At 39.7% G+C, this 27605-nt stretch overlaps 2 protein-coding genes and 1 long non-coding RNA gene across 11 annotated transcripts in view; 2 read left to right on the forward strand and 1 right to left on the reverse strand.

Moving 5' to 3' along the window:
• camkk1a (calcium/calmodulin-dependent protein kinase kinase 1, alpha a) overlaps positions 1-6595 on the forward strand; it is a 67944-nt gene extending 61349 nt beyond the window's left edge. For all 5 annotated transcript variants that reach the window (XM_088088694.1, XM_088088697.1, XM_088088695.1 and 2 more), the window contains one exon: positions 1-6595. In XM_088088694.1, the coding sequence (XP_087944820.1) occupies positions 1-73 (73 nt within the window). In that variant the 3' untranslated portion in view covers positions 74-6595.
• p2rx1 (purinergic receptor P2X, ligand-gated ion channel, 1) lies at positions 4135-27605 on the reverse strand. Of its 5 annotated transcripts, XM_088088700.1 has the most exons (14): positions 27325-27603; positions 19921-20065; positions 17853-17924; positions 17269-17338; positions 14202-14289; positions 12982-13062; positions 12293-12434; positions 11447-11592; positions 10793-10883; positions 10623-10688; positions 10443-10538; positions 9076-9168; positions 8902-8946; positions 4135-7091 (listed from the first exon to the last, which is right to left on the reverse strand). In XM_088088700.1, exons 1-14 carry the CDS (start codon positions 27459-27461, stop codon positions 7086-7088), a joined length of 1278 nt encoding a protein of 425 aa, XP_087944826.1. In that variant the 5' UTR covers positions 27462-27603; the 3' UTR covers positions 4135-7085. The 5 variants fall into 5 exon arrangements, 3 of the variants coding, with proteins under 3 accessions (XP_087944826.1, XP_087944827.1, XP_087944828.1); XR_015778968.1 differs by having other exon boundaries at positions 8902-9168; positions 17281-17338; positions 27325-27605; XR_015778967.1 differs by having other exon boundaries at positions 8902-9168.
• LOC148187187 (uncharacterized) lies at positions 20074-27458 on the forward strand. Its single transcript, XR_015778969.1, has 3 exons — positions 20074-23715; positions 25885-25977; positions 27258-27458. It is a non-coding gene; the product is annotated as an uncharacterized LOC148187187 (long non-coding RNA).

Below are 27605 nucleotides of genomic sequence, written 5' to 3' on the forward strand. Positions count from 1 at the left end.
AAAGAGCAGCACGGGGGACGGGCCCAGAGAGGGAGAGCTGGAGGACCTGCACGAAGACGAGCCGTCCTCTTGAGTCTCAATGAGAGACTTTGTCTTAAACTTTTTCCTCTTGACGTCGCTCCGCTTGAACCGCCGTGTGCTCGTCATCCACACGTCTCCGTCCGATCAGCGACGCGCTGAATCGTTCTTTACGCCGGAGAGACTTTAAATCTGCTCTGACGCTCCTGTTAAAGGGGGACTGTTTGTCAACCTGGACTTTATTTTCTTTGCTTTTGTGTCTAAGTGACTAATGGGGGACAATGAATTCTGAAACTGGTCTGGTATTGAGGCGTGTGGTCGCAGAAAACCTGGAAGATTAATAGAATTTTACAATCACATTTTCCAGGAAAAAAATTTAAGTTTTGGAAAAATTGTGGAAATGTGTGGAATAAATTAAATTACATTAATGTAGGCCGCGGGTTCGATTCCAGCCTCGGCCCTTTGCTGCATGTCACCCCCCCCCCTCCCTTTCACACTTCAGCCTTCCTATAAATAAAAGCACAAAAAATAATCTAAAATTTTTAAAAATACATCGATTTAATGAAATTTATTTCCTACTCAGCGTTTTGTTTTTTTTTTCCTAAAGGAAACCGGTTTGGAAAGCATGTTTTCTCTAAAACATTTTGTTGATTTGTTGATTTTTTCCCCCCTTTTTTTAAATTTCTTTCCTTTGAAATTTTTTTTGTAATTTTGATAGAAAACCCACCAGACTCCATTGTAATAAATAAATAATGTCAGCATGTATAGAAACAGCACATTTTCAAATCTAACTGGGTGAATTCAGAGTTTATTTTAACCAAACCAGAGCTGTTGACTGTTTGAAGAGCAAGAAGACAAAACCAAGACGGCTTTTGTGAGTTTTTATTTTGTTTGTCGGCTTTGAATCAAATGTGTTTCGTGATAAAAATTGAATTTCAGTGGAGTCTGGTTGGTTTTGTGATGGTGATTTTGAGGCTTTTTCTGCCTTTAACAAAAAAGCCTCTGTCTGGATCCCATAATGTCAGAGGCTTAGAACAACGATCTGATCCCGTCAGTGACAAAAACAAACACTTTTTGGCGGACTGACGATGTAAACGTGCCCAGAGAGGTTACATTGTAGCCACTCGCTCAATACTGGACCAGTTTTAGAGCTGGTTATGTTTGTTATTTTAGACACAGAAACATGAAATTAAGGTCCTGGTTGAAAAATATTTTCCTTTCACATTAAGACTTCAGGCTTCTTTTTTTGCTTCCTGTTGGCGAATCCTCTCTACCCCTAATTTCCCAGGTCTTTCTCCTCCGGCGTGAACTCTCCGGAGTTTATCTGAACTGCGACTGTTGTGACTGGCACCAGTGGACCGCTGAGAGGGACGTTTCCAGATCATTAACAGTTGAAATGATTCACGGAGGAAACTTTTGTCGGCTGGTGTGACGCTGTAATGTGGAAAAAAATGTTTTATTTTACTTTTATTTTTACTCGTCTGCATGGGTGAATATTCGGGCCTGCTTGTCCTCCCGTCACAGTCACAACCGGCCTGACGAAGAGAAAAATCATCAAGCTTCAGCATGTAAACGACACTTTTTATGGTCAGTCAGTGGACTTCAGGGCTTCGTTTGAACCCTGGACGTCCTTTTGTGTCTGTGCCATCAGCTTTTATTTTGGAGTCCTTCCTGTGCTGCGTTCAGGGTCCTCTGATCAGACTGGTTGAACTTCTCTCGGCGCAGAGAGGACAGCGACTTTGCCGCGCTCCAACACGTTTCAAAATGACTTTCGCCGCTGTGTAATGTATAATTATTTCTGTGATCGAAGTCATTTCACGCTTCCTCTCCCCGACTCTTGTTTGTCTGATGATTTCTGCTCTTGGACGCCGTCCCTTTCCCTTCATATCACGCCACGCCGTTTGGTTTGACGTGCAGTGATTGTGACAGAAGCATTAGGGTGTGTGTGTGTGTGTGTGTGTGTGTGTGTGTGTGTGTGTGTGTGTGTGTGTGTGTGTGTGTGTGTTGTTGGATGACGAGTGTGAACAGACTGAAATGATTCCTTCTCACAAATTAGACTTTGTTATTATGCAGCGTTCTTGGATGCAGAGCCGATTCAAAGGCGTGAATAATGTCCAGGCTGAACATCAACGAACGCTTGAACATCGTGCAAACTTATCCAAGTTTAGGGACTGTACACAAATTATTAAGGAGGGCAGAAAGGAGGAGGGCTGTGTGTGTTTTCTGTTTGCAGTTTCTTAAGAGAAGTTCCAGAAATTGCAAGAAGTGAATAGATATATAAAATTGTTTTTAAAAAGCTAGGAAAAAAGATTTCTAATAATTAAATATTTAAGATTGCTACAGAATTATTATAATTTAAGTGCAATACCAGGTCTTTAACCTATTTTTTTTTTTACATATTTTCTGTAAATTTTCTTGTATTTTTCTTGTGTCTTTAACCCTTCACGTGTTTTTCAAAGAGGTCAGGTTCATTTGCTCAGGTTTCAAAGGGTTAAACTATATAAATTAGATTACAGCACCTAGAAAGCTATTTTTTAATTTATCATGAGTACATATTAAAAATTGTGGTAAAGGAATTAATATTTTTAGGGTTTTTTCCAAGTCTTCTCCTTGTTTGTTTGCTTTTTCTTTTTTTCTACTAATTTTCAGGTAATTTTTGTTTGTTTTTTGTATTATTTTTATTTTATTTTATCTATTTTATAACTAATGTCTTTTTTGATTTTCTGGTTGTTGTTTTTTTTCAATACTCATTACTGCCTTCCCATGTTTATTAAAGAAATCAAGCCAATTGGCTCAGGTTTCAAATGGTTAATAAAATAATTAGGATTTAAGTAAAGTTTAAATTAGAGCACAGTATTAGGAAGTCACACTGCAGGAAAGGGTCATGGACTTACTGTTAAGAAATGCTCCAAAAATTGCAAGAAATTATCAGATTTAGAAAATCTGTTTAAAAAGCTTGGGAAAACTATATTTTGATAAATACAATTACATATTTTAAATTATGTTACAGAATTATTTAAGCACATTTTTCAGGGAATTTTCTTGTGTGTTTTTGCTTTACTTTCTTTTTAACTAGTATTCAGGTAATTTCTCACATTTTTTCCTAAATTCTTGCTTATTTTTCAGTAATTTCTTCTTAGATTAGATTACAGCAGCCACAAAGGCTTGGAAAGTAAAGGGTCTGCTCCAAATAAAATAGAAATATGACAGAAAAAGGGTTGTGCAATTTTAAAAACTAAAATTTAAGATTTACCCCTCTCCCCTCCGCAGTAATTTTCATACAGTCCCTAACTAGCTGGCCTAACCCTGTGAGATCACAATGTGGCTCATGAATGAAAAGAAAGTTGTATTTTTTTGTGATTTCAGTCCAAAAAAAAAAAGTCTGTGTGCTGTTTTGTCTCAGATCAGTGAGAACATTTCAGCCTCTGCAGCAGATTTTTATAAAACTTCTGTTCGAGCCTCCGAGTTTTTGGAGTCACGTTCACAAGGACATTATGCATAAAAAATGTTGATATTAGAGTGTCAGCTTTATTATCGTGTGTAAATGTAAAGCTTTACATTTATTTTCTGTCAAAGAGTGAGTAACGTGTCGGAGAAATGAACGTCTTATTGTCTGAAAAGTTTTGCACGAGTTCGGTCTGCAGAGCGAATGTTTGCATTGGACGTTTCTGCAAACCACTGACACCTTACATGTGCATGTTTCATGTGTTTCATATGGACATTTTTTAGAGACGTAGTTCAGATTTACACGTTTATGAGCAGAGTTTCTCTTCAGCAGAGAGCAGCAGCTGCAGCCGACTCCTTCGTCTGACATTTCAAAACTTTTACTGCAGACAAACCTGTTTTTTATAAGTCAGGACGTTTCCAGCTGTGTTTGTGGCAACAAAACCAGCTGATTTTTACTGATACATCTGGAAATTTACAGCATTTATTTTTGATGACATGTCGGGACTGTTCCAACTGTGTTTGTGGTGACAAAATCGTTTTATTTTTAACAACACATCTGGATATCTCCAGCCATTTATGTGGCGACATAACTGTGTTTTTACGACGTCGGCTCATTTCCAGCCTTGTTTGCTCCCTGTTATTTTCTAATGTGTTGGAACATTTCCAGTCATCTTTTTCGGACAACAGCGGGTATTTTTTAACCATAAATCAGGAAATTTCCAGCTGTTTGCGGCCACAAAACAGTCCTTTTTGACGTCATGTTGAGACATTTCCACTCTTGTTTATCAGGACAATACCGGGTATTTTTTACATGACGAGATATTTCCAGCTGTGTTTGTGGTGACAAAGCGGGTATTCTTTAACGACACGTGTCATTTCCAGCCTCGATTGTTCGAACAACAGCGGGTATTTTGAACAAGACGTTGGGTTGTTTTCAGCAAAGTCAACAAATTTTTACTGTCACATCTAGAAATTTTTTGCTTTTTTTGGCAAAAAAAACCCAGGAATTTTTTACAACACGATGGGTCATTTCCAGCCGTGTTTGTCGGGATAATAACATTCAATAATAATGTTCTCTGTCATGTTATTTGGGACGACACCAAGTATTTTGTGACACGTCAGGACATTTTGTGGCGACAAAACCAGTAATTTTTTTACAGCATGTCCGGACATTGTAAGCTGAAAGAATTTTTTGACAAACGTCGGGACATTATGGGCACATTTTTAATGGGCACGTTAGGAAATTTGCAGTCGTGTTTGTGGCGACAAAGTAAGGTTTTCTTTTGGGTCATGTGTTTCAGTCGTGTTTGTGAAAAGAAAACGACGTATTTTAAACCAAAAAGTGATGTTTTCTTCACCGTAACCAACCGAACCACACATGAACTGCAACGTTGTCGCCACGTACAATTAAAAACTTAAAGGTAAACAAATGTTTCAGCGTATCTGCACGACATGAATCGTAGAAATGTAACATATCGGTGGTTTGCAGAAATGTACGAAGCCAACATTTCTTTTGGTGACCGGGTTGTTTATGCAGTTTGAAATTTGGGGCCATTTCTGAAATAATGTTTTTGTTTTAGTTCCTGTCTGCTGAGGACGGCGTGAATGAAAAAGGTTGTAACCTTCAGTGAAGGACTGTTTGAACCAAAAAGTTTGAAACTATATTTGCTTTAACTCTTATTTGCCTAAAAACAGTTTAACACTCGTAACGCTTTTATGAGAACGTTTTAAAACGGGCGTTTGCAGCTTTACATTTGTGTTTGAACGGACATTTGGTGCAACATCGTTGTCGTCTTTATCATTGCTGCATTTTTCGGCATTTCCCTGCTTTTATCTGTATGTTTTTATTTTTAAGAAAACTAAACTTCTGCTCATATTTAAATATTTGCACTTTTCTGCATCCAGATATTAAAGTTATTGAATATTACAAGTTCAAACACTCTGCCAGCCTTTTCACGTTGTACAGTTTACGATCTAACTGCGTGCTTCACCTGTAAAAGTCCATATTTACTGTGTATGGTGCGTTCCCACAGTCTCCTGTGCTTTAGATATCGAGCTGCATGTCACAGCATTGCTACGTTTTGGGGAATTTTTTTGTTTTTTACTAAATAGTTTGCAGTAACGTATTCTGCGGCTGCGGTAACGAGATGCTGTTTCACATTCACCAAACAGCACAACTGTGAATGTTGTGATTTTCCTGCTGGATTGATGCATAACGCTGAAACGCTGTTGATTATATGAACTCAGAGCGGCTTTCTGTGAGAAAAAGTGACAAATGTTCAACAGGTTTTTTTTTTTGTTTTTTAACCCCTTGAAACTTGGATTGACTTCAGTTATCTTGTGCGGTGTTGAGATGCCTTTCAAAGAAATGTCCTGCTTATTGCAAGAAATTAGTAAGAAGTGACAAAAAAGACCTGAAAATTAGTTTTTTAAAAAAGGAAAATTTTAAAATTGCTGGAGAAAAAAGAAAAAATTCCCCATTTTTTCAGGGTCATTTTTTCTTTTTTCTTTTTTTTTTTTACTATTTTCCTGCTAATTTGAGGGCCGTGTCTTGGTGGTGATATTTCTGTCCGGTTTTCATGTCAGTTTGAGGCTTTTATCCACAATAAGCAAAGAAAGCAAACTAATTTATGGCTAATTTTGGGGTTATTTCTTCTTCAGTTGCCCAGGTTTCAAGGGTTAAAAGAAACTGAAATGTATTAACACAACTGCTTCTCACTATTTTGATGCAGATCTGAGTCACATCTCAAACACAGATGTTAGATTTTGCAGCCACAGCAGAGTTTGCAAACTTTAAATGTTGTTGTTACAGAAAGTGATTGATGGAAAAATTTCAGGTCATAATTTTGTCCCGAGGAGGATTGTGGGAGATTGAGTTTGTACATAACGCCGGCTCGCTGCCGTGTCTTTGGTCCTGATGTGTGTGTCTCGAAGGTGCCTGCCGTCTCTGCGTCTCGTGTCGTCTCGTGCATTTCTCTGAATGTCCTCACTCGCACAAAAAACAGAAGCATGGCGCGTCCCTATGGAATGCAGTTGTAAATATGTACCAAAATATATAAAGACGCTATTTTTTGCATGCGTTTTGTACACCCGGATATAATCAAAGACAATAAAAAAAGAATTCCTCTGATGTGCAGCTTGTCCTCTGTGTTTGACAAAAGAAAAAAACGACATTCCTATACATCTTTTATTCAATCTCAGTGCACACGGGGTGAGTCACTCCAACGGTGGCACGTCTGCACGTCACGCGTGCGTTTCTTGCTTTGACAAAGACAGCAACAGAGGGTAGCGTGTGACTTGTGGAGGGTTTGTGTACACACTAAAGTGTTCTTTGACCTGCACGGATGTGGACGAGGTGGAGGTTACACCCAGAGTGTGGACAAAAGCAAACTGAGCAACACCCAAAAAAGTACATACACAGCTGATCGACGCTAAAGCTCTACATACAACAGCAGGAGGGGGGGCGGGGGCGAGGACATGTGGAGCAATGTCTCCTGTGTCCTCTCCAGTCCCAAGTCCATTTAGTGTGTGTGTGTGTGTGTGTGTGTGTGTGTGTGTGTGTGCGCTGCAGGATCCCAGTTTATCACTCCCTCAAAGCTCCGTAAACGTTTGCTCTCCCGTCACTTCTGCACAGGAACAGAAGAGAAGTAAAACATCAGCCGTCATAAAAAAACCCAAAAAACAGTAAAAAACTCTTAAAATGAGGCGAGTTTCCATTAACTCTCAAATTGCAAATTGAAATTACGAATAAGAACTTGGAAACAAAACTAAATTTATTGCAAAAACGTTTTTGGGCTCGTATGCGGTGGTATTTCAGGCGATATAAAAAAGCCATATTTCACAAAACTGCAATGCAAACACTTTTTTGGCGTTTCTAGCTCACTATAAGAGATGTTATCGCAGCAATAATTCCTTAAAGTTGAGCAGTTCATCTGGAAGTTTTGAATCCATAATTCCTCTGGAATATCGTGGACTATCAGCTCCCAAATCTGTAATGGAAACCCGCCTAGAGAGATGAGTCCTTCGCCTTCCACTGGACCACCACGGGACCTTATTTCAAAAACAATCTGTACACGAGTCAACGGCAGGAGTCAAATCTTTTTTACGCCTTCGCACTGGTGATGGTCGTGGTCAGAGGCATTACCGTGCAGTCACACTGGACGCGGCGTAAGTGCTTTGAGCGGCGTGTTTATATTCAAAGTTGATGCAAAAACACGGATGTGAATTCATGCCAGGTGGCGATATGGACACATTGGACGCAACGCGATGGATGCAAAAAATGTGTATTTCGTACATTTTGAGAGTCTAAAAGAGCCGCAAGATTACATTTTTTTAGACCGCCGTTCAAGCCAACAAAACGCTGAACCAGATATCAGTCGCTCCACAGGAAGAAGTTACGCACTCGGGCGTATTCGGCCGCCGTAGGTCTCTGGTGCAGATGCCTCATGGGCCTGTAGATCTGGGTATTTTATACCAGCGAAAAAGTTTTTTTTTTTTGCTTCATGCACCAGTGAGCGGCTCATTTTTCCCAAAGATGGTCATTTGAGGTAGTCCTCACCACCCTGATGTTTGTTCGTTCAAGTGTTTTCTTTATTCTCACCATCTGTGGCACTGAATGCGATTGGTCGGACGGATGTTTGGGTGGGAACTCAAACACCGCGGAGATCGCTACAGCGCAGACTCTGGCCCCGTATGACATCACCAGTAAGATGTCAGCGGCTGAACCCGGGAAATTTTGGCTTCAATTTTGTACGGCGAAGTAGAGACGCGGCGTCTGTCTTTATACACGGTCTTTGCTCCCGACCGTCCATTCTGGCATCGACCTTTCTCATGAAGCTGCGCTGTGACAAACTGTAAAGGCCACAACTCACTCAGAGTGCATTCAGGCTGCCTCTCACACAAAAAACTCTCATACACACACAAAAAAGCTCTCACACACTTTAAAAAAAACTCTCATACACACACAAAAAAGCTCTCACACACTTTAAAAAAAACTCTCATACACACATAAAAAAGCTCTCACACACTTTAAAACAAAACTCTTATACACGCACAGGAGTGTTTTGTGTGTGTGTGAGAGCTTTTTTTGTGTGTATGAAAGCTCTTTTGGTGTGTATGAGAACTTTTTTGGTGTGTATGAGAGCTTTTTTTTGTGTGTGTGTGTGTGTGTGTGTGTGTGTGTGTGTGTGTGTGTGAGGCAAATGTGAATTACAGCCTATACAGCACCCCATAAGAAACTCTTACTTTCTTAACCTCAAAATCAGCTTTTAAATTGACAAACACCGTGTTTTTTCATGGCACGATTCAAACAGGATCACAAAACACTCGCCGTTGACTCGTGCACTTATTTATCCCACAATAAGGTCCGATGGTGGACACGGGAAAGGCGGGGGACTTTCCCTCCGTCTTGATGTGAAAAATATAAGAATCCCTTACTTTCGATACCTCGGTCTCTGTGCTACATGCCTCTGAATCGGGGTCCTGCAGGGTAAAATCCACAGGAAAGGAGCCATTTAGACTCTCAGGTAACGACAGAAAGGATTCTCCTCATCATCACGTGATAAAACATGAAACAACTGCTCTACTGTCCACACGTCTACGTGCACTCACGTTGGACTGGCCCGTGCCTGATGGGGCTTGTCTTGCATTTGCTTCGAGGTTGTAATAGTCGCTTGTTTCTAAACCAAGCGAGTCGCTGTCATGCTGTAAATACAAAATGTTCTGCCTGTTTTAGTTAACAGAGGGAAACTGTCTGGGGAGGGAAGATTTCATCTTCCATCAGATAAACAGCTCAACTGCACCAGGCACAGAAGCTGCACTGCCTGTGAGTGTTACGGGTATAAACAGTGTTAAAGGAAGACTTCACCCACAAAATCATCGTTTGTGAATCACAGCGTTCACACGAAAAATCCAGGAAAGTCTCAACAGTCTGACACTGAAATGGCATTTTCCAGACGGACAAATCAGGAGAAAATTGACTTTAGATACAAAACCAAACTGTTTTCTTCAAAAATCGCAACAAACAGCAAAAAAGAGCCCAAAATGTTTAGATAAAAATCAACAAAAATAGAAAAATAGAAATAAAAAATGTCTTGAGAAATTGTCAAAGAAGAAAGAAAAAAAATCCCAATCTGTTTTGTTCTATTTCCAAAAATTAAAAAAAAAATTTCTTTAAAAGAAATGTTTCTTTAACAATTTATGTCAAAATTTGAAGGAAAAAATATAGGGGATTTTTCTTTCTTTAAATATTTTTGTTGATTTTTATGGAAAACAAGGTTTTCTTTAAAAACAAAAAAATCACCCAAAATCCACATTTATCATAACTAGAAACTGTAAAAACAGAAATTTTGATTGGATAATTTGAGGACTTTTCTAGGATTCTTGGAGATTTCTTTTTAGGACATTAGGGGCTTTGCTGCAGGGGATCCTCCAGTGGTGCTTTTTTAAAATAAAAATCTGTGTTTTGATGCTGTTTTTTTCACTCTGGCACCTTTATGAATACTAAAAGTACAAAAACAATTCCTACTGAGTTGTGTGAGAGTTTGTAAACAGATATTTTGATAAAGTTTTGCTGTTGTTATATGTGGACCCCTATGACTTCAGTTCATTGAGATTTTTTATCTGTTTTTGAATTTGTAGTTTCCAGAGGAGGCGTGCGAGAAAAACAAAATGTTCTTCACAAATTCAGCGAATCACTGGGTGAGTAACTGATACTCTGAGGATCATTTTGGAGGTGAAGTGTCCCTTTAATCTTCATGTTACTGCAGGTTGTTGCTCCTGTGTGCTGGTGGGATTTCTAAATCTGATGTATGAAACATTCCTGCACAAGAACTGAAATGCATCCAAAAGCTGTTTAGACAGAGAACTTCACTGCTGATGGCTGTTCTTTGTCTGTTTGTCTGCCTCTCTGCTGCCATCTTGTGTTTTAACATCACAACAAAATTCACATTATTCATCACATGCGTCACAGAGCTTACCTGTGTGTGTGTGTCTGTGTATTTGAATTTCATGTTCTTGTAAAATTCTCTTTTTGGCAGCAAATAGAGCAGCACCAAGTCACACACTACAGTGGCCTGAAAAATCATATTAGTCATGTTAGTGTTTATACAGCACAGAGAATAAATATTTACAGTGCACGTCGTCCGGGTTCAACGTACCACTCCAAAGATGCCCACGCCAGAGCCGATCGCCGTCAGCGTCGGGATGATATCAAACTTTCTCGCCTGTAAAGGACCGAGCGCCGGTGATTCATGCGTCCCTTTGATTATTTCTCGAGTCATTCAAGTGAATAAAAATATTAAAATATATTTTAAAATATATTACTCACCAGGGACTGCACGATGATATCGAACCTGATCCCAAACACTTTGAGAAGAGTTCTTTTCTGAATTTTGTCCTCCAGATAATGCTTCGCATACCTGCAAACAGACAAGACAGGAATCACAATATTTACGTTCAAAAGAAAGAAATAGAAGAAGAGCGCGGACAAAATGATTGGGTTTGGTTGGGGGCCGCTTTTGCAAAATGACAGGAGGCCAGGGGCCAGTCACAGCAGCCCACACGTTTCTAAGATTTTAGGACAATTGGAGGATTTTAGGACATTTGTAAAATTGTGAGACATTTTCAGGATTTTAGGACATTTGCAAAATTATATGACATTTGTAGGATTGTAGGATGTTTCTGAGCTTTTAGGAAATTTACTTTAGATCTAGTTTATTTAAACCGTATAAAACTGAAGTGTAAAACTTACCACTCGATGCTTTTACGGGGCGTTAACTGATAAAAACAGACCAGCTGTTTTCAGACTTTATGTTAATGTGAAGAAACCAGCTGCTGCTGCTTCATTCACACCAACATGAGTCAAACTCCTCTCAGCGTTCAGTGAGAGAGCAAACAGGCCCGAGGTGCGTTTCCCAGAATAACTGCGTTATATAAGAAGCATTTGTGCAGAACACCTGAGCCCCGAAAAATAATCCCACACCTGAAGTTGTAGCCCACTGAAGCTCGGGCTTTGTCCGTCTCTGCGGGGTTCCCGTACAGACCGTGGAAGAAGTACTTTGGTTTGCAGTGTTTCACGTCCACATCAAAGTTACACGTCCAGTCGACCACAATACCGATGGCCCCTCCCTGCCAGCACACACACACACAAAATACACATTAAAAAAAACACATAAAAGCACAGAATAAACCACATGAGTCTCTGTTATTAGAGGATGCAGGTGAAAAGCTAGACGGGAATAAAAAGAAGAGAGAAGAGAATCAAATCCAGTTTGTTGAGGCGCATAAATCATCAGAAATAATTAAAATCATTTCTCATCGAGTTCACGGTACAGAATCAGCATTAATTTCATCGTCATATGCAACACAGAAAAAATGTTGACGCTGTACATTTTTGCAAACAATAGATATACATTTGCACGCTGGCAGATAAATTGAAAGTTTTTTCACTCAGTTATGGTGTGAAACAGCGGAGAGACATGAGAGGAAGCTGATATCATCCTGCACTGTTGCACTGTTGCACACATTTGTTCTAGCAGGAAGTGCAGCGATGTCTTGCAAAAAAATAATAAAATGAAATTAAAAAAATAAAATTTAATGAAGTAAAATAAAATAAAAATAAATAGATCAAATTATGCCACTAGCCTAGCAGAAAACACAGCACGTCGTGTTAAAAAACAAACCATGTTTGTTCAGGATTCAATCTGGAAATGCAGTGAAGAAAAAAAAGTCATATATGCGCTTGTCAGCAGGAAAAGATTTTTTATGCCACTGTTCCAGCAGAAAATCCCGTGTTTGTGGGTAAAAAACAGAAACAATGCTGACTCACCACTTTGGCTATTGTCTCAAAGTTGAAGCCGGACAGTTTGACGATGTCTCCCAGTCTGAATATGGGACACAGCGGAGCAGTCTTTGGGTCGTGGAGACATTTGCCGATGTATCCGGCATCGATACCCTCCACCAGGTTACTCCTGAAAGCAGTCAGTCATCAGAAAAACACATTTATAGAGATAACTTTTAGATTTACTCAGGTTGACACAAACAGCAGCCTCCTGCTAAAAGTCCTGTGTCCTTGACCTCTTCATTTATTGTGTTTAAGTCTTTAAAGACACGTACAACATTTTACCTGCTTGCTTTTACCAACAACATGAATCTAAAGTTCTGACGTTGCAAAATATTTCATCTTAAATTTCTATTCTGGTGATCTAGTGTCACACTTTGATAAAGTTTGGAGACGTGTGAGACACAGACTATAAACACAAAAGTCAAAATCTGTTGTGTAAAAGCCAAAATATCCTGATTTTTAGCTCCTTGTCTGAGTCAAGCCCCCAAAACACCTGATCCTACAATTCCCATGATGCAATCCAGTCCAAATTTCATTAGATCTCACCTGCTTTTTTAAAGCCCTAAATGTGTTTTTTATTTTAATTCTCTGTCTTGTTTTTATGCATCTACATTTGGAAGCGTTTTGTGAAGCGTCGGCGGCTGAAGTGAGTTGATGTGAATGAGGTGCATCACCTTGAGACGCCAAATAAAGGGAAAGTTACAGAATTTTTGATGAACAGCGTGTAGTTCTCTGCAGACATCAGCAAAGGAGGGCTGGAGACAGCAGGAGAGCAGAAAGTCAAATCCAGTTCGTTTGGGCACAAAAATCATCACAAATAAATATTTCTCATTTTTCGACGATAATGTTATCAAGTAAACGCCACAGAATCAGAATAAATTTTAACGTCACGTGTAGCAAACAACCTAGTCTTCATAAAAAATGTCGTCACTGTACATTTCAAACCACGGATTTGTGCATTTACAGTTTAATAAAGCTGTGGTTAACGTGTGCGAGGTTACGGTTAGGAAGAGATCGTGTTTGGGCTCAAAATACCTGGTTTTCATGGCAGCAATGTCTGTCTATCTTGGCAGGAAACAGTGATGTCTCTGCAAAAATACAATTGTTTTTGTGCAGGGAATGCAGCGCTTTCTATAAAAGTATGTATATATCAACACCGTTTTGTGCTCTCTTTGTATTAGCCATGTCTTGTTGAAAACAACCGCTTTTTCCCCCCGCACGAAACACAATGATGTCTCTGCAAAAACCACTTGCTTTTTTTTTTTTTTTGCCACTATAGTCCAGCCGGGAATGCAGTGGCAGTGTGGCAGTGTCATGTGTGATGCCATGTTTTAGATGCAGCGACGTACTTTTACAGCAGCAAAATTAACGATATCTCTGTTAAAAAAACCAAAACAGCACTTTGTGGCAATGTCCCATCAGAAAACGGAGCGATGTCTTCTGTAAAAGCTGCTTTTCATGACACCGTCCCGCAGGAAATGCAGCACATTATCTCTCTATGAGACAGCTGCTTTTGTTGCTGAGAAGCTGCTGGAAAAACTGTGACGGGTCGCAACAAAACAAAACTCATAACGTGTTTCATCGTTTAAAGAAGAAAATATGCTGTAAATAAAATGTGTCTTCTGCATTTAACCCATCCTCTACGGAGCCGCGGCTGGCAGCATGCAGTGCCAGTGTTTTGTTTTTTTTTAATTATTTTTCTATTTTTCCTGTTTGTTTGCTTTATTTTTTTTGGCATTTTCATCCAGGTATTGATTTATTATTTTCTCATGCTAATATGACACGTATGAAACGTACAAATGTATCCGTGGTTTGCAGAAATGTACAATGCCAACACTTCTTTCTGTCGAGTCGGTTTCAGCTTTCGATGTAATAATTTGGCGTTTTCTCGTACTCTGGGATGCCGTGATCGTCCTCGACGGGGCACCAGGTCAACACCTCGCAGGTCTTGGTGTCCTTCACGCAGACACCCGTCATTTGTCCTTAGAAACAGAAACAGAAACGTACCCGAGTTCATCATTAGACACAAAACTTGAAACTGGAGCGTCTGTTTTTGAGCAGCAGAGGAGGAAAAGAAAAACGTCTTCAACATTAAAGCAAACATCCTCTTTTTATCGTCTTATCTTGAATTAGCGTCGACAGCAGCGAGCGGGACGAGAGAGCGGCGAGCGCTGAAGCAGCTGTTTCCTTTATCTCTCAGAGTTTCCCTCCGTGTGATTAACTCTGCATCAGCCTCTGAAATCTCCGAGTTCACAGACAGTTCTCTCCAGCAGCAGATTCAGGCAGGACATTTCCCTGATTTTAGGACATTTCTCTGATTTCAGGACATTTCTCTGATTTTAGGACATTTCTCTGATTTTAGGACATTTCTCTGATTTCAGGACATTTCTCTGATTTTAGGACATTTCTCTGATTTTAGGACATTTCTCTGATTTTAGGACATTTCTCTGATTTTAGGACATTTCTCTGATTTTAGGACATTTCTCTGATTTTAGGACATTTCTATGAGTTTTGGACATTTATCTGATTTAAAGATATTTCTTAGATTTGAGGACATTTCTAGTATTTAAGAAGTCTTTTAGGATTTTAGGAAATTTTTAGGATTTTAGGATGTTTCTCAGACTTAAGGATGTTTTTTAAGGATTTTTGGACATTTCTTAAATTTAAGGACATTTCTCGTATTTAAGTATTTTAAGATTTTCAGAAATTTGTAGAATTGTGTGACTTTTAAAGAATTTTAGGAAGTTTCCTGGACTGTAGGATGTTTTTGGGTGTTTTTTAGGATGTCAGGACATTTCTTAGATTTAAGAACATTTGTAGGATTTAAGAAGTCTTTGAGGATTTTAGGAAATTTGTAGGATTCAAAGACATTTCCAGGATTGTAAGATGTTTCGCTGACTTTGGGGATTTTAGGACATTTCCAGGATTTTAAAACATTCTTGGGATTTCGTGGTCTTTTGGGGATTTTAGAACATTTCTACGATTCTAGGACCTTTGTAGAAATTTAGGACATTTCTTGCATTTTAATAAGTTTCTTGGATTTTGGTATGCTTTCAGGATCTTTGGACATTAGGATCTTAACTAGGACCTCTGTCCGAGGGGCTGAGGGATCCTCCACTTCACTTTATTTAAGAAAAAAGCTCCGTTTTGATGCTGTTTCGTGCACTTATTTAAACTAAAAGTACAAAAATGATTCCCAGTGTGCATCACTTTATTTTTACTGTGAATTAGAAAACGGTTTTGGGGCAGCACATGTGCTCAAAGAATAACTCATATTACCCACCAACATCTCTTACTGCCGCCCCCCCCCCTCTCATTCAGAGCAGTCCAGATCCAGGCCTGCGGGACGCCCCCCCGTGTTTACTTGTCTACAAGCATTGAGACAGCGCGCCGCCTGGACAGAGATCTCAGCACCTCAAGCTGAATTTGACTGGTCTGAAACGGACAGATCTAAAGCGGGTCTGACTGAGGCGGACGCGGGGGGACGGACGTGGGGGGGCGGAGGGCTCGAAAGGCTCCTGGACAGACGGAGAGCAGTAAAGTTTATGTAACTGCTCTTTGAACTCGCGATACTGTATTTGTTTTTAATATCTCTGTGTGCTCATGGTTTGCTCAGATGCTCGGCGGTTATGTGACGTTATACATACATGTGTCTACTTGCTTAAGGCTGGGTTTGACTCGCACGCTCCAGTGATCCGAGCACACACACACACACACACACACACACACACACACACACACACACACACACACACACACTCTGTGTTTGGTTGCTAAGGCCGAGGTTGTTGATTCGAGTCCTTTCTTGGACGAAGGCGATGCATGAGTTCAGTTTGAATGTTTACCTCCGCAGAGTCAGCTGTTTAGTTTCCGCTGTGTGAGTCGTCCTATAGCGAGAACCACAACCCGCTCTGCAAACACGCCGCTCCATAACCTCACACGGTCCCCCAGTGCATCATGGTCCGCCTGCCGGCGCCAAAGGGACGCTTCAAAGTTAAAAGCACTTTTTTTTCCCTCTTTATCAATTCAATCTGCTTTGATGGGGGCCACTTTTGAAACATGACAGGAGGCCGGGGGCCAGTCACAGCAGCTCCGTATGTTTCACGGATTTTAGGACGTTTCTCGTATTTTAGGACGTTTCTCGTATTTTAGGACGTTTCTCGTATTTTTTTTTTTACTGTTGTGAAATCACATAATCCTGGAGGAGCTGAATTTGCATGATATTAGAGAGAGAAGGCAGATATCTCCAGCACTCTGATAGATAGCACCACAAAAAAGAGGAAAAATATGTATTTTTGATTTTTGTATATGTATTTTGTATTTTCGAACTGTCCCTTTAAGAAGTTAGATTAACCCTTTAACACTTAAACCGTCATCAGTTTTCTTGTGCTGCATTTAGACGCCTTTCACAAGTATTTTACCCTCTGAAACTTGAGAAAATTGGTTTGATTTCTTTCAAAAACACAAAAAAAGACAAAATGAGCAACTTGGCAAGAATTATCCCACAAACTGCAAAAAAGTAGAAAGTGACATGAAATTAAAGAAAAAATGAGAGAAAAATGTCCAGAAAACTGTATTTACAATGCTCTTAACAGTATATTAAAAATATTTTTACTGAAAAAAAGGTAATTTTTAGAGGTTATTTTCCTGTTATTTTGTTTGCATATTTGGTTTTTATTTTACATTTTTCTTTTTCCCTTTTTTCCTGTAATTTTCATGTTTTTGTCTGATTCATTTCTTAACGTTTTTTTCTTACTGAGTCGCCCTCCGATGATTTTGAAAGAAAGCAAGTTAATTTGCTCCGGTTTCAAAGGGTTAAGAGGTTCTGGTGCAACAAGATAAATTGACAGAAAGCCAGAGATTTGATGGCGTGGGCGTGTTAGTTTGGCGGCAGACGGACAGCAGACGGTTACTCAGTGAGGACTGTGCAGGTCTCACACTGTCGGGCCGTCAGGATTTACCATGTCCCGTACGTTTGAAACTCCCTCCTTCACAGTCAGCGTTTGAGCTGCAGTTGTGTTTGCCGGGGAGCTGCCGAAAACAAGAGACTGTGGTCAGAGCGAGGACACAACTCGGGAATGAGACATCTAAACAGCATGCAGAGTGTGTTTGTAGGGCCCCTGAGGCCAGTAAACGGGCTGAAAATGGGCCCTATATGGGACTGTCCTCGGCATAATGGCCCCGTTCCCATAGCTCAAAGTGGACTCCACATGGGTTATTATGGGGCTACCAGTTGGGGCCCAGTGTGGGCACCTTATCTTGGCCCCACAGGTAAACGCAGCCATGTGAGCAACTGGCACGGGGCCAATATGAAACCTGAGGACAGTCCCCTGAAGGGCCCATTTTACAGCCGTTTACGGCCCTCATGGGCCCCACATACAAATGTTGATAAACATTTTTTTACTGCTCTTTGAGCGCTACACAATTACCCAATTACAGAAACAGTCGAGGAATGAGACCAATTTGTGTTTCGTTTGACTATTTATGGCGATGCAGCAGTCAGAGGACCAAAGAGACAGCGAAGAAAAAAGCTTTTTCCACGAACCTCTGGACACTTTCCCATCTTCTGACCCTCAGTTATGATGTAGTTTGTCATCACCACAAAAGACGAGTCTCCCTGAAAGAAGCAAAATGTCACATTAAAAAAACAAATCATTTGTTGTATCATAAAATAACAAATTAAAGGAAGCAGTCGTCGTTATGTAACACGCTGAAGTTTACTGGCGGCAGTCTGTCAAACATTCATCAGCTGTGTCCAGCTGGCGACCCCGCTCAGATCACAAACACTCTCCAACCAAAACTTAACATCCCAAAAAGTTAGATGCTCTTTAACCCCGTGTATCCTGGATCAACATCATTTTTTTTCTTGTGCTGCATTCAGACACTTTTAACAAGCATTTAAACCTTTGAGACCTGAGCAAAAGGGTTTGACATGGAAAAACAGGCCAGAAATACTCAAGAAAAGCTTACAAAAAATAAAATAAAAAGAGAGAATTATTATAACATTAGGAAAAAAAATCAGGAAAATTATAGTTATTAATAAAATAAAATATTACATACTTAATATTATCTAAAATTCATGACAGTTAGATTAAGTCTAGCCTTAAAACAATTACATATACAATTATACGCTGAAATGGGCAAATGAACAAAATATGAATGAATGAATAGGTAATTTCCTGTTTTTAATTTTTTAATTTTTTTGGAAAAAAATTGTCAAGGAATTTTCTTGAAATATTCTAGGTTGGGGGGGTTGCCAATTTTTAGGCAATTTCTTTTTAAGTTGCTCATTGCCTTCTTTCATTGTTTTTTTTTTTTTTGAAAGAAACCAAATCAAATCAAATCTGTTGACGTTCTGGATGCCGCCACCGTGAAGCACACGTTTGGGTGATTTAAAAAAAAACGAGACTGTTTCAAAAGTTTGTGTTTTCAGGCCCCCAAAATGTCGTTGTGATGGAAATAAAAGGTCAGACTGCAACAAAAAAGCGTTTCATCCAAAAACGTTGCTGTGTAAACGGCCCCTAAATTTCTCCCAAAGTAAATCGTTCCCCATGAAAACATCCAAAGTGATGAAGTCAGTTAATAAGAAAACGTAACTCTAAAATAAGAAAAAAAAGCAATAAAATTGGGAAAATATTACTTCAAATTTGCAAAATTATCTGCCAACAAAACAGGAAAAATCACAATTTTTTTGCAACAGGTAAAAATGTTTTGTCTCAAAGAACCACAGAACGAAAAAACAAAGCACATCCATCTATATACAAGATCTATTATTATTATTGGTTTTCTTTTTCAGTATGAAGAAAAAATTAGCAAATTCTTGTGCCGATGTCTTAGAATAAGAGCATGTGTTTTGGAATTATGTCTTAAAATTGGCACAACTACAAAAATGCTGCAAAAGGACAAAACAAGTTATAGAATTGGCCCCAAAAAACAAGCACATGGCCTTGATTGAAAAATGTGATCCTGCGGAGTTTTTAAAGAGGCGGATTTCAGAAGAAAGACAAACTCTCGGCTGATATCTGATCAAAGACGTTGCATCTACGTGACCTTTTCATCTCGTTGGTTGGGTTCATCGTGCCAAAACCGCCTTCAATTAAAAAAGAGGTCCACACCCAGACCTCAAAGCAAACACGTCAGTCCTCATTGTGTCCTCGTGTCTTTTTCCCACAGAAAACAGGACGCAGAGACATTTAGGACAAACACAGATTGGTATTTGAGCAGAGTCTCGGTTTGTCTGTTTGCTCAGGTCTTTACAGCATGCACGCGATTAATTTTTGGAAAGCACACCACCGTGTTGACAAAGCCAGATTATCATCCAAGTTTCGGAGCCGGCAGTGACTTTCAATCTGAGTGTCGCCGTTGATTTGATCTGGCACCGAAAATCCAGGATGTTTGAGAGCGTGACTAAACGTTGTCACGCTGTGACCGCTGACCGGCTTTTCTGCGGAGCGTTGTGACGTTCTGACTCAGCCTGATGTTGACTCACTCTGAGTCGGACTTCATGACATCTAAGTCCCGCTATGACCCGAACCTCGCTCAGGGACTCGCACCAGGTGCAAAAAACAAGTTCATGACCAATGAGAAGTCGCCCCCCAGATGTGGTCACCAACCTGCGGGGGGAAGACGTAGTCGGCCACGTCCCAAACCCTCTCGCTCCCTTTCACGCTGGTGTAGCCCACGCCTTTCATTTTGGTGAAGACGGAGCTGACCGCCGTGTCTGTGGACTGGTAGCCTTTCTCGTAGATGAACACCCACCTGTGTGAGACAGAAAAAAAGCATCACTTCAGGCCTGTCAGCACAGCACACTCCACCCCGAAAAGCACCCAACACCACAGGCGAGGGCATGCACCGCCGCCATGTCGACACGCCGCACGCCGATGTCGACACGCCGCACGGCGAGCCCGCATGCCGCCAGCATTCCTCACAGGGACACGAGTGCACGTCAGTGTTGTGTAATCTCGTGAGGATTTTGGCGGATCCTCCTTTTGATCAAGAAACTGTATTTTTCTGTTTTTATGCACCATATTTACCTTGAATATATTAGTGGTTGTTAGTAGTTAATAATGAGTAGAAACAGAATACTTTACAACCGCGATCATTAAACTTTTAAGGACCAGATCTGGAAAAATAGTTCATCTGGAAAGTCTGGGAATCAAACTGAAGAACATTTAGTGTCGATTTACAGTTCAAGCATGAAATGTTAAATTTTTGTTACAGTTTGTACAGTTTCGGAGGCCTGAAAACACAAACCTTTGAAAAAAAACACCCCTCTGTCACCATCCGGATCCTGTGAGAACCGTGACGTCATAACCGCACTTTGCACGTGCGCATTATGTTTCAGACAAACAGCCATCGCCATCGTGCATTCGCCATCGTGCACTCGCCATCGTGCACTCGCCATCGTGCGTTCGCCATCGTGCGTTCGCCATCGTGCATTCGCCATTGTGCGTTTGCCATCGTCGTCTTCTTCGTTTATACTCATTGCTCTGTAGAAGAACGCCTTTACGTGCAGGCACGTGGTCTTCTTCTGTGGTGTCATTACAAAGTTACACCACAAACTACTACGACATTAGTGATTTCATTTAAAAATATTTTTTCATCAGTTTTTTTTTCTTGTAACATTTTGGGTCATTTTTCTCTTAAAGTTTTGGATGATTTCTTTTTCTTTTAAATCTTTTGGTGATGTTTTTATTTTTAAAAACTTTTTTTGGCTTGTTTTTTTTTTTTTTTACTTTTTTCGCAATTTTTTTAAAATTAAAAATGTTGGTGATTTTTAAAGAAAACGTGCCTCCCTTCCCACAGGCCTGCAAATTTACACAATTACACATTCATCACAGCTAGAAACAGTAAAAACTTTATGTATCAAAATTCTTATTGGATTTTCAAATTTCCAACAGTCCTTGAACACATGCATTTTCCCTGAGTCAAAATATTTGTAGCTTTGGGGAATCTGGCACATTGAATCTCAGAGTAAAGACGCCTTTCTCTGAATTTTTTAAAGCAGCAAAAATCTATCAGAAAGTGTCATCACAGGTTTTCAGCAAACATTTTTAATGTCGGCTCAGAGAGGGAAAGCAGCTCAGGTGGGAAGTAAATCGCCGCTGTGGTTTAGCAGAGATGCACCGCGAGCTGTTGACAGCAAAGTCCAAAGACGGTTTCTCAGGAATCTGAAAGTCAAGTTCACACTTTTTCGCGGTCGTCAAATACGGATAAATACAGTCAAATACTGAATCACAGCCGTGATGATATACAGCACAACAGCACTCCCTCTCGTGTGTTATTGCTTGATTAATTAGAATTCAGCTTTTAATTAATAAGGAAGACAAAGAATTAAAATTCAGTGACTTATGGAGAAAGAATTAAATCAGTTTGTACTTGATCACGCCTTTTCCAATATGTTTTTCATTGTCTGTAAATATTTATTTATTCATTTATTATTTTGTCTTTATTTTTTATTTGTCTTGTTTTTATAATCATTTCTCCATTTTCTGTTTTACATTTTCAAGATAAATTTCAAAATATCAAATCAAAATACGCAAACGAAAAACACTAAGTTGTATCCAGATAATTCGGTTGCAAATGAATTTATGAAGAAGGTATAAATTAATATCCCGTTAACGATGAGCAACAGGACATACATTTTTGCACCAATTCAGGGCAATTTTCTGTAACTTTTAGTACATTTTGCTGGATACACTGGAGAATTTTTACTTGTAATGTAGTATTTATACATAGTTTACTGATATTTCTTCCTCAGGAAAGGATCTGAGTGCTTCTTACATCATTGTTGATAATCTTTAGGATTGACGAGACACTTTATGACGTCTGCAGCGTCTCTTTGTGTCGTGCTGTCGGCAGATACGCGCAGCAGCTGGTGTGCACTGGGAGGATACTGTATGTACACACACAGACGTCCATGCAGAGCTGTTTTATGTAGGGTGTGAAAGCGATTACCCCCCCGGCAGAGCGCCTGCAGGACGGCGTGTGCTGCGGCATGAAAAGCACCTTCCAGCAGCAGAAGAGCCGGAGAGGAAGAACCGCCTGCACAATCAGCTAAAAGCCACAACTTCTATCAGTTAGGCAAATCAATTATGTAAGTCAGAGCTTACATTCAAGAGGAAAAAATGGAGCACGTTAATGGAATAAAGAAAGCCATGAGCGTGAAATAATGGAGGGATGTTCCAAAACAGCAGTCTAAGTGAGATCTGTATCTGCAGCGACAGAAGGAGAGCAGCGAGGAGGAGGAGGAGGAGGAGGAGGAGGAGGAGGAAGAGGAGGAGGCTCACTGATGTGCTGCTCTTCCCTCCGCACTGTGGCGCTGAGATTAGGCTTCGTTTTGTGGAGACAAATTAGAATTTAACAAAAAAAAACATGATGAAACACAACAGATTGTCTTTTTTGTTGTCAACTTAAAGTGACGGGAGGAGAAAGACTTCAGCTGCTGCTGTTAAGTTATTTTTCTCTTTCTGACTGAAGACATTTTCTCTCTGTTTATTTATTAATTATTTTCCGAGCTTTCACGTGGGACCTTTTTTGTGTGTGTGTTAGACATTTATGCAAAGCACCGTCTGGTCACAAACCAACGCCCTCTGCAAACAAACCCCGGCTGTCACCCCGGAGACCAAAAGTCAATAGGCTGCTTTGAGATGAGTGAGGCGGCGATCAGTGATCGATACATCAGAGTCATGTCCGACTGCTGCTCGTCCCAAACTCTAACACGATGCCACTTTCCAGACTGCAGCGTCTGCATGTTACGCTCTAAGTGTCCTCCTGCGTCTGCTGCTGACGTGCCGGGATGCTGTTACCGTGACGACAACACAAGCACATGCACGTGGTTATTTTTAGCCAACAAACGCCGGGACGTCAACAAACACACATGCTGGTGCAGATGTTTAGCAGAAGGAGGCACGTGATACGATGTGGAAAAAAATGGCCTTCGACTTGAAAGTCCGGGTTTTTTGGGATCGTCGATCCCGCCACCCCAACCTGGCATCGCTGGCGTCGGATGAGAACGCGCCTGGACAGTTCGGTTACATATCTCCATCTACCGCATGACCCAGGGCATGATGGGAAACATTTCCGGTGTAACTGTAATATTGAACTGTAATCTCTCTGATGTTGATCCGTCCGTCCTGGAAGAGGGATCCCTAATAAAGGTTTTTTGTTGTCATTTTAAAACCTTCTGAGGCAAAAAGTGATTTGTGATATCGGGCTTTAAAAATAAAATGTTGTGCAATGAAAGTTTAATCTGTCAACAAACATCTCGTGTGATTAACTTTGATAATTTGTTGTTTTGTACAGATGGATCTAACAGGATGTAAATGTTTCTGTGACTTCCTGGAGACCGTCTGACATGACAGCGGTTTTTTGTCTCCTGCTGCTGCCTGAAGTCGTCTGCTGTCCAGGTGAGACACTAATTTCCAGAGTTAAATGTAACAAAATTATGTCATTAAAATCACCAAATAAATGTAATTGTAACGCATTTCTTTTTTCTTCTTTAATTTTTTTTTTGTTGTTGTAATTTTTAAGGATAAAACTTTGGTGATATTTCATTTTACTTTTTGTGATTTTTGGTGAATTTTAAAGAAAACATGTCCAAACCCAAAGGCTATTTTATTCCTTTAAAAGATTTCAAGAAATTGGTGATATTTTTTAAGAAAAAAATGTGCATATTTTTGTTCTTTAAAAAGTATTGGTAATTTTTAAAGAAAAAGCAATATTTTGTTTTACTTTGAATTTTTTTTAAAATAGTTGATGTCTTTTAGAATTAAAATTGGTTGTTTTGTTTGCTTTAAAAGTCTCCCATACCCACATTTGTTTGTTTAATTGCCCAAAATGACACCATTTATCTCAGCCTGTAAAAACAGAAAATATTGTAGGATTTTCATATTTCCGATGGTCCCTGAACACATCATGTGTTATTATACAGTTTCGTGTTACATGAATTTTCCAAAACTTTCACAATATATTCCATTTCTATTTGCAAATTTCGTGACTTTTCCAGGTTTTTCATGAACCCTGAAACATCTTAATGTGCATTTTCTTTAATTTTGAAGCCTGAAAAATATCAATCTGAGCTGAAGGGTTTTATATTTCTCTGCATGTAAAGAAAAAAAATCCCTGCAGCCTTTCAGAGGTTCAGTTTCTCTCGATATTGAGGCTCTTGGTGCATGACAGAGCTTCCTCTGCTGCTTTCTTCACCTGTCACCTGCCTCGTGCAGCCACATTACGGCCGGGCGATGATGGGCATGAAATGAGATGTGATTATGAAGCTGTCCAGATTCTCGTCTTCAGGACTCGAGCTGCAGGCTGACAGCAGCGAGCAGGAGTCAGCCTCCATCCCTCAGCCACGGGCAGTCAACCCGCCAAGCGCTCGCTGTCTCGTCAGCGCCCTAAAATTTCATTTCAACCATCGGCAAAAAGTGGGAACCGATTTTAGTGTCTCGTACTTTATTGAAATATAGTTTTCTTCTTTCATTATCTCAACTTTTATTCTCATATATGAAAATGTAAGCTCTGCGTTCGTTTTTACCGGACCTGCTGTCATTCCCTCGTCATCAAATACCAAAAACCCTCACACCCCCTCGGCGTCTTTTAACGATGCACAGGGCGCTTCAACGTCTCTGTGTGATGCAACATGTGGTTTATTCTGTGAAATGTTCAAGTCTTTTTCTTCCAACAGGAGAAGTGAAAGTTAGAACAAATTATGACTGATTCTTTCACCAGAAGTCACCAGAATAAATTTTGGACCAATTTCTCACAAACTTGAACCCTTCTCAACAGTGTTTTTTTTAGACGGACAAATCAGGAGAAAATTGACTTTGTTCAAGTTCAAGTAAAAGTTTACAGTAAAATAAATACAAAGCCAAATTATTTTCTTCAAAAATCGCAAAACCAAGAGAAAAAAGAAAAAAAGGTTTCTTGAGAAATTGTCAAAAAAAGAAAGAAAATTGAAAAAAAAATCAAAAATGTTTTCTTCAGAAAGGTTACAAAAAAATAAATCTTTTCTTTAAACTTAAAAAGTTTTGTTATCATTCAGTGTCACTTACAGACTCGTGTAAAACCCGCAAAAACCATGGAATTTGAAATAACAGCTTTGAAATAAAAAGCCAAAATGTTTTCTTCAAAAAGTTACATTATTTGTTTTTAAAAATGGCCTTAACGAAAGAAAAAGGTTACAATTTTTTTTTAACTTTTTTTTAGAAATGACACAAAAATAAACACAAAATGCAGCCATTTAAGGTAGTATGCCCCTACCCTAAGGCCCAAATAAAAAAAAAGTACCTCTCCAGTGCTGAAAACATTATTTGACTTAAAAAATATTAAATTATAATCCTGTTGGGAATTCATTATTATTATTTTTGGAATAATATAAATTTTAAAAGGTCATGAAATAGGAATGATTGGAGTATTGATGGCCACTTCAGAGCATGTCTGGTCTTTAAAAGTCCTGGATAAGTCCTGGAAATGTTTTGGTAAAAATGTTTATGAACCCTCGAGTGGCCTGATGAATGAAAAGATGTGGATCATTTGGAAAAATGGCTCAAATCTGCTTTTTTTTCCCCTCTTTACAGATAAATGTAACCTTGCCGTGAGCGAGAGAAGAGATTCTTAAACGCGTCTGTCTCGATCACGTTCTCGGTCATCATCAGCGTCACCAGCAGAAGGTAACATGTCGCCATTTGGCAGCAAACTGGGCAGCAGTTGATTGTTATATGTGTGAACATATGCCTCAGCGTGTTCATCACACACAGCTCCTCAGGTTCTGCAGCTCAGAGGTGCACACACACACACACACACACACACACACACACACACAAACAGAGCGTGAGTAATCCCAAACTAACAAAACCAGAACCCTCGACGCTGTGATGTGAGCTGAGATTAAAAAAAAAGAAAATGAATCAAACGTGTTTTTCCCCAGGATGAGTTTCCAGAGAAAGACTCGAACATGTCAAAGCGTGTGTGAGCTGATAGTGTGCGTAAGTGAACAAGCATGCTGCACTTTTTGTCTCAACTTGAGGAGGGCAGATAATCGTGCTCTCGCTGCTTCCTGCCATCAATCAACTCCCAGTTTGTTTGCATGCTTCCTATTTGCTGTGTCAACAGTGCCCACAGTTATGTGTCTCTGACCGCAGGTGCCAGCGTCCAGGACTCAGATAACACAAATATATATTTTCTGACAATTTAACCCTTTGAAATGCCTTTCACAAGCGTTAAAACCTTTGAAACCTGAGCAAATCTGTTTGACTTCTTTCAAAAACGTGCAAAAAAAGGCAATGAGCAAGTTGAAACAAATAATAGAAACAATCAGAAAATTAGGTGAAAAAAAGTCTATTAAAAGAATCACCCTAAAAATATTAAAGGAAAAAAGAAACCACCAAAAATGGTAAAAGAAATAATAATTTCCAAGAAGTTTTAAAGAAAAAAACAAACATGTTTTTCAAAATTACCAACATTTTCAAGAAAGAAAAAAAACACTAGAAATAATAATAAAAAATTCCCAAAGGTACACATTTTTCTTTTCAAAAATCATCCAAAATTTAAATAAAAGAAAAACTGCACACAAAAAAAAGTTAGGAAAAGAAACTGCCTCAAAGTGAAAATTGTTTGGATTTCTTTCAAAAACATGCAAAAAGCTCAATAAGCATCTTGGTAAGAAATGTCCCAGAAAGCAATAAAGTAGTGGATTAAGAGCATTATTTAAAAAAAAATAAAAAAATAAAAAAATGACCAGGGAGAAAAGAGTCATGTCCTTGTTTTTGTTTTCTCCTTTTTATCTTTTTTTTTTTCAACAGTTTTCAGGAAATTTTCCTGAAATTCTCGGTTCATTTCTTTAAAAAAAACTCTTCTCCTGTGTTCTTGATCAGAATCAGGCCAGTTTGCTCAGGTTTTAAAGGGTTAAACCAGTCAACAAGACCCCTCCTGAAGTTGTTTGTGTTTGCAGGGTCACGCTCAGAGGTCACCGAACCTTCTCTGCTCTCAGAAAACCGATCAACGCGTGAGCGTCTTACCCGATGATGTACGCCAGGACGCCCAGCTGGATGAGCCGGCAGACCACTCCCACCCTCCGGTTCCTCACCAGCACCTGCCGAGGGGTCTCGTACTCGAAGAAGAAGTCGGAGAGGGCGTTGGTGATTTGGTTCTTCATCTTCTCTCATCACAGAGAGGAGGCTCTCTCTGCCTCTCCCTCTCTCTCTCTCCGGGTCACCTCTGCCTCGTTCCTCACTGGTGGCGAAGCTCCTCTGCCTCCTCTCATAAGTAACGTCTGACGTGCTTCATGAGAAGTCCTCAA

The sequence above is a fragment of the Plectropomus leopardus genome, chromosome 15 (assembly GCF_026936395.1).
Source record: "Plectropomus leopardus strain MGB_pleo_1.0 chromosome 15, ASM2693639v1, whole genome shotgun sequence".
Lineage (NCBI taxonomy): Eukaryota > Metazoa > Chordata > Actinopteri > Perciformes > Serranidae > Plectropomus > Plectropomus leopardus.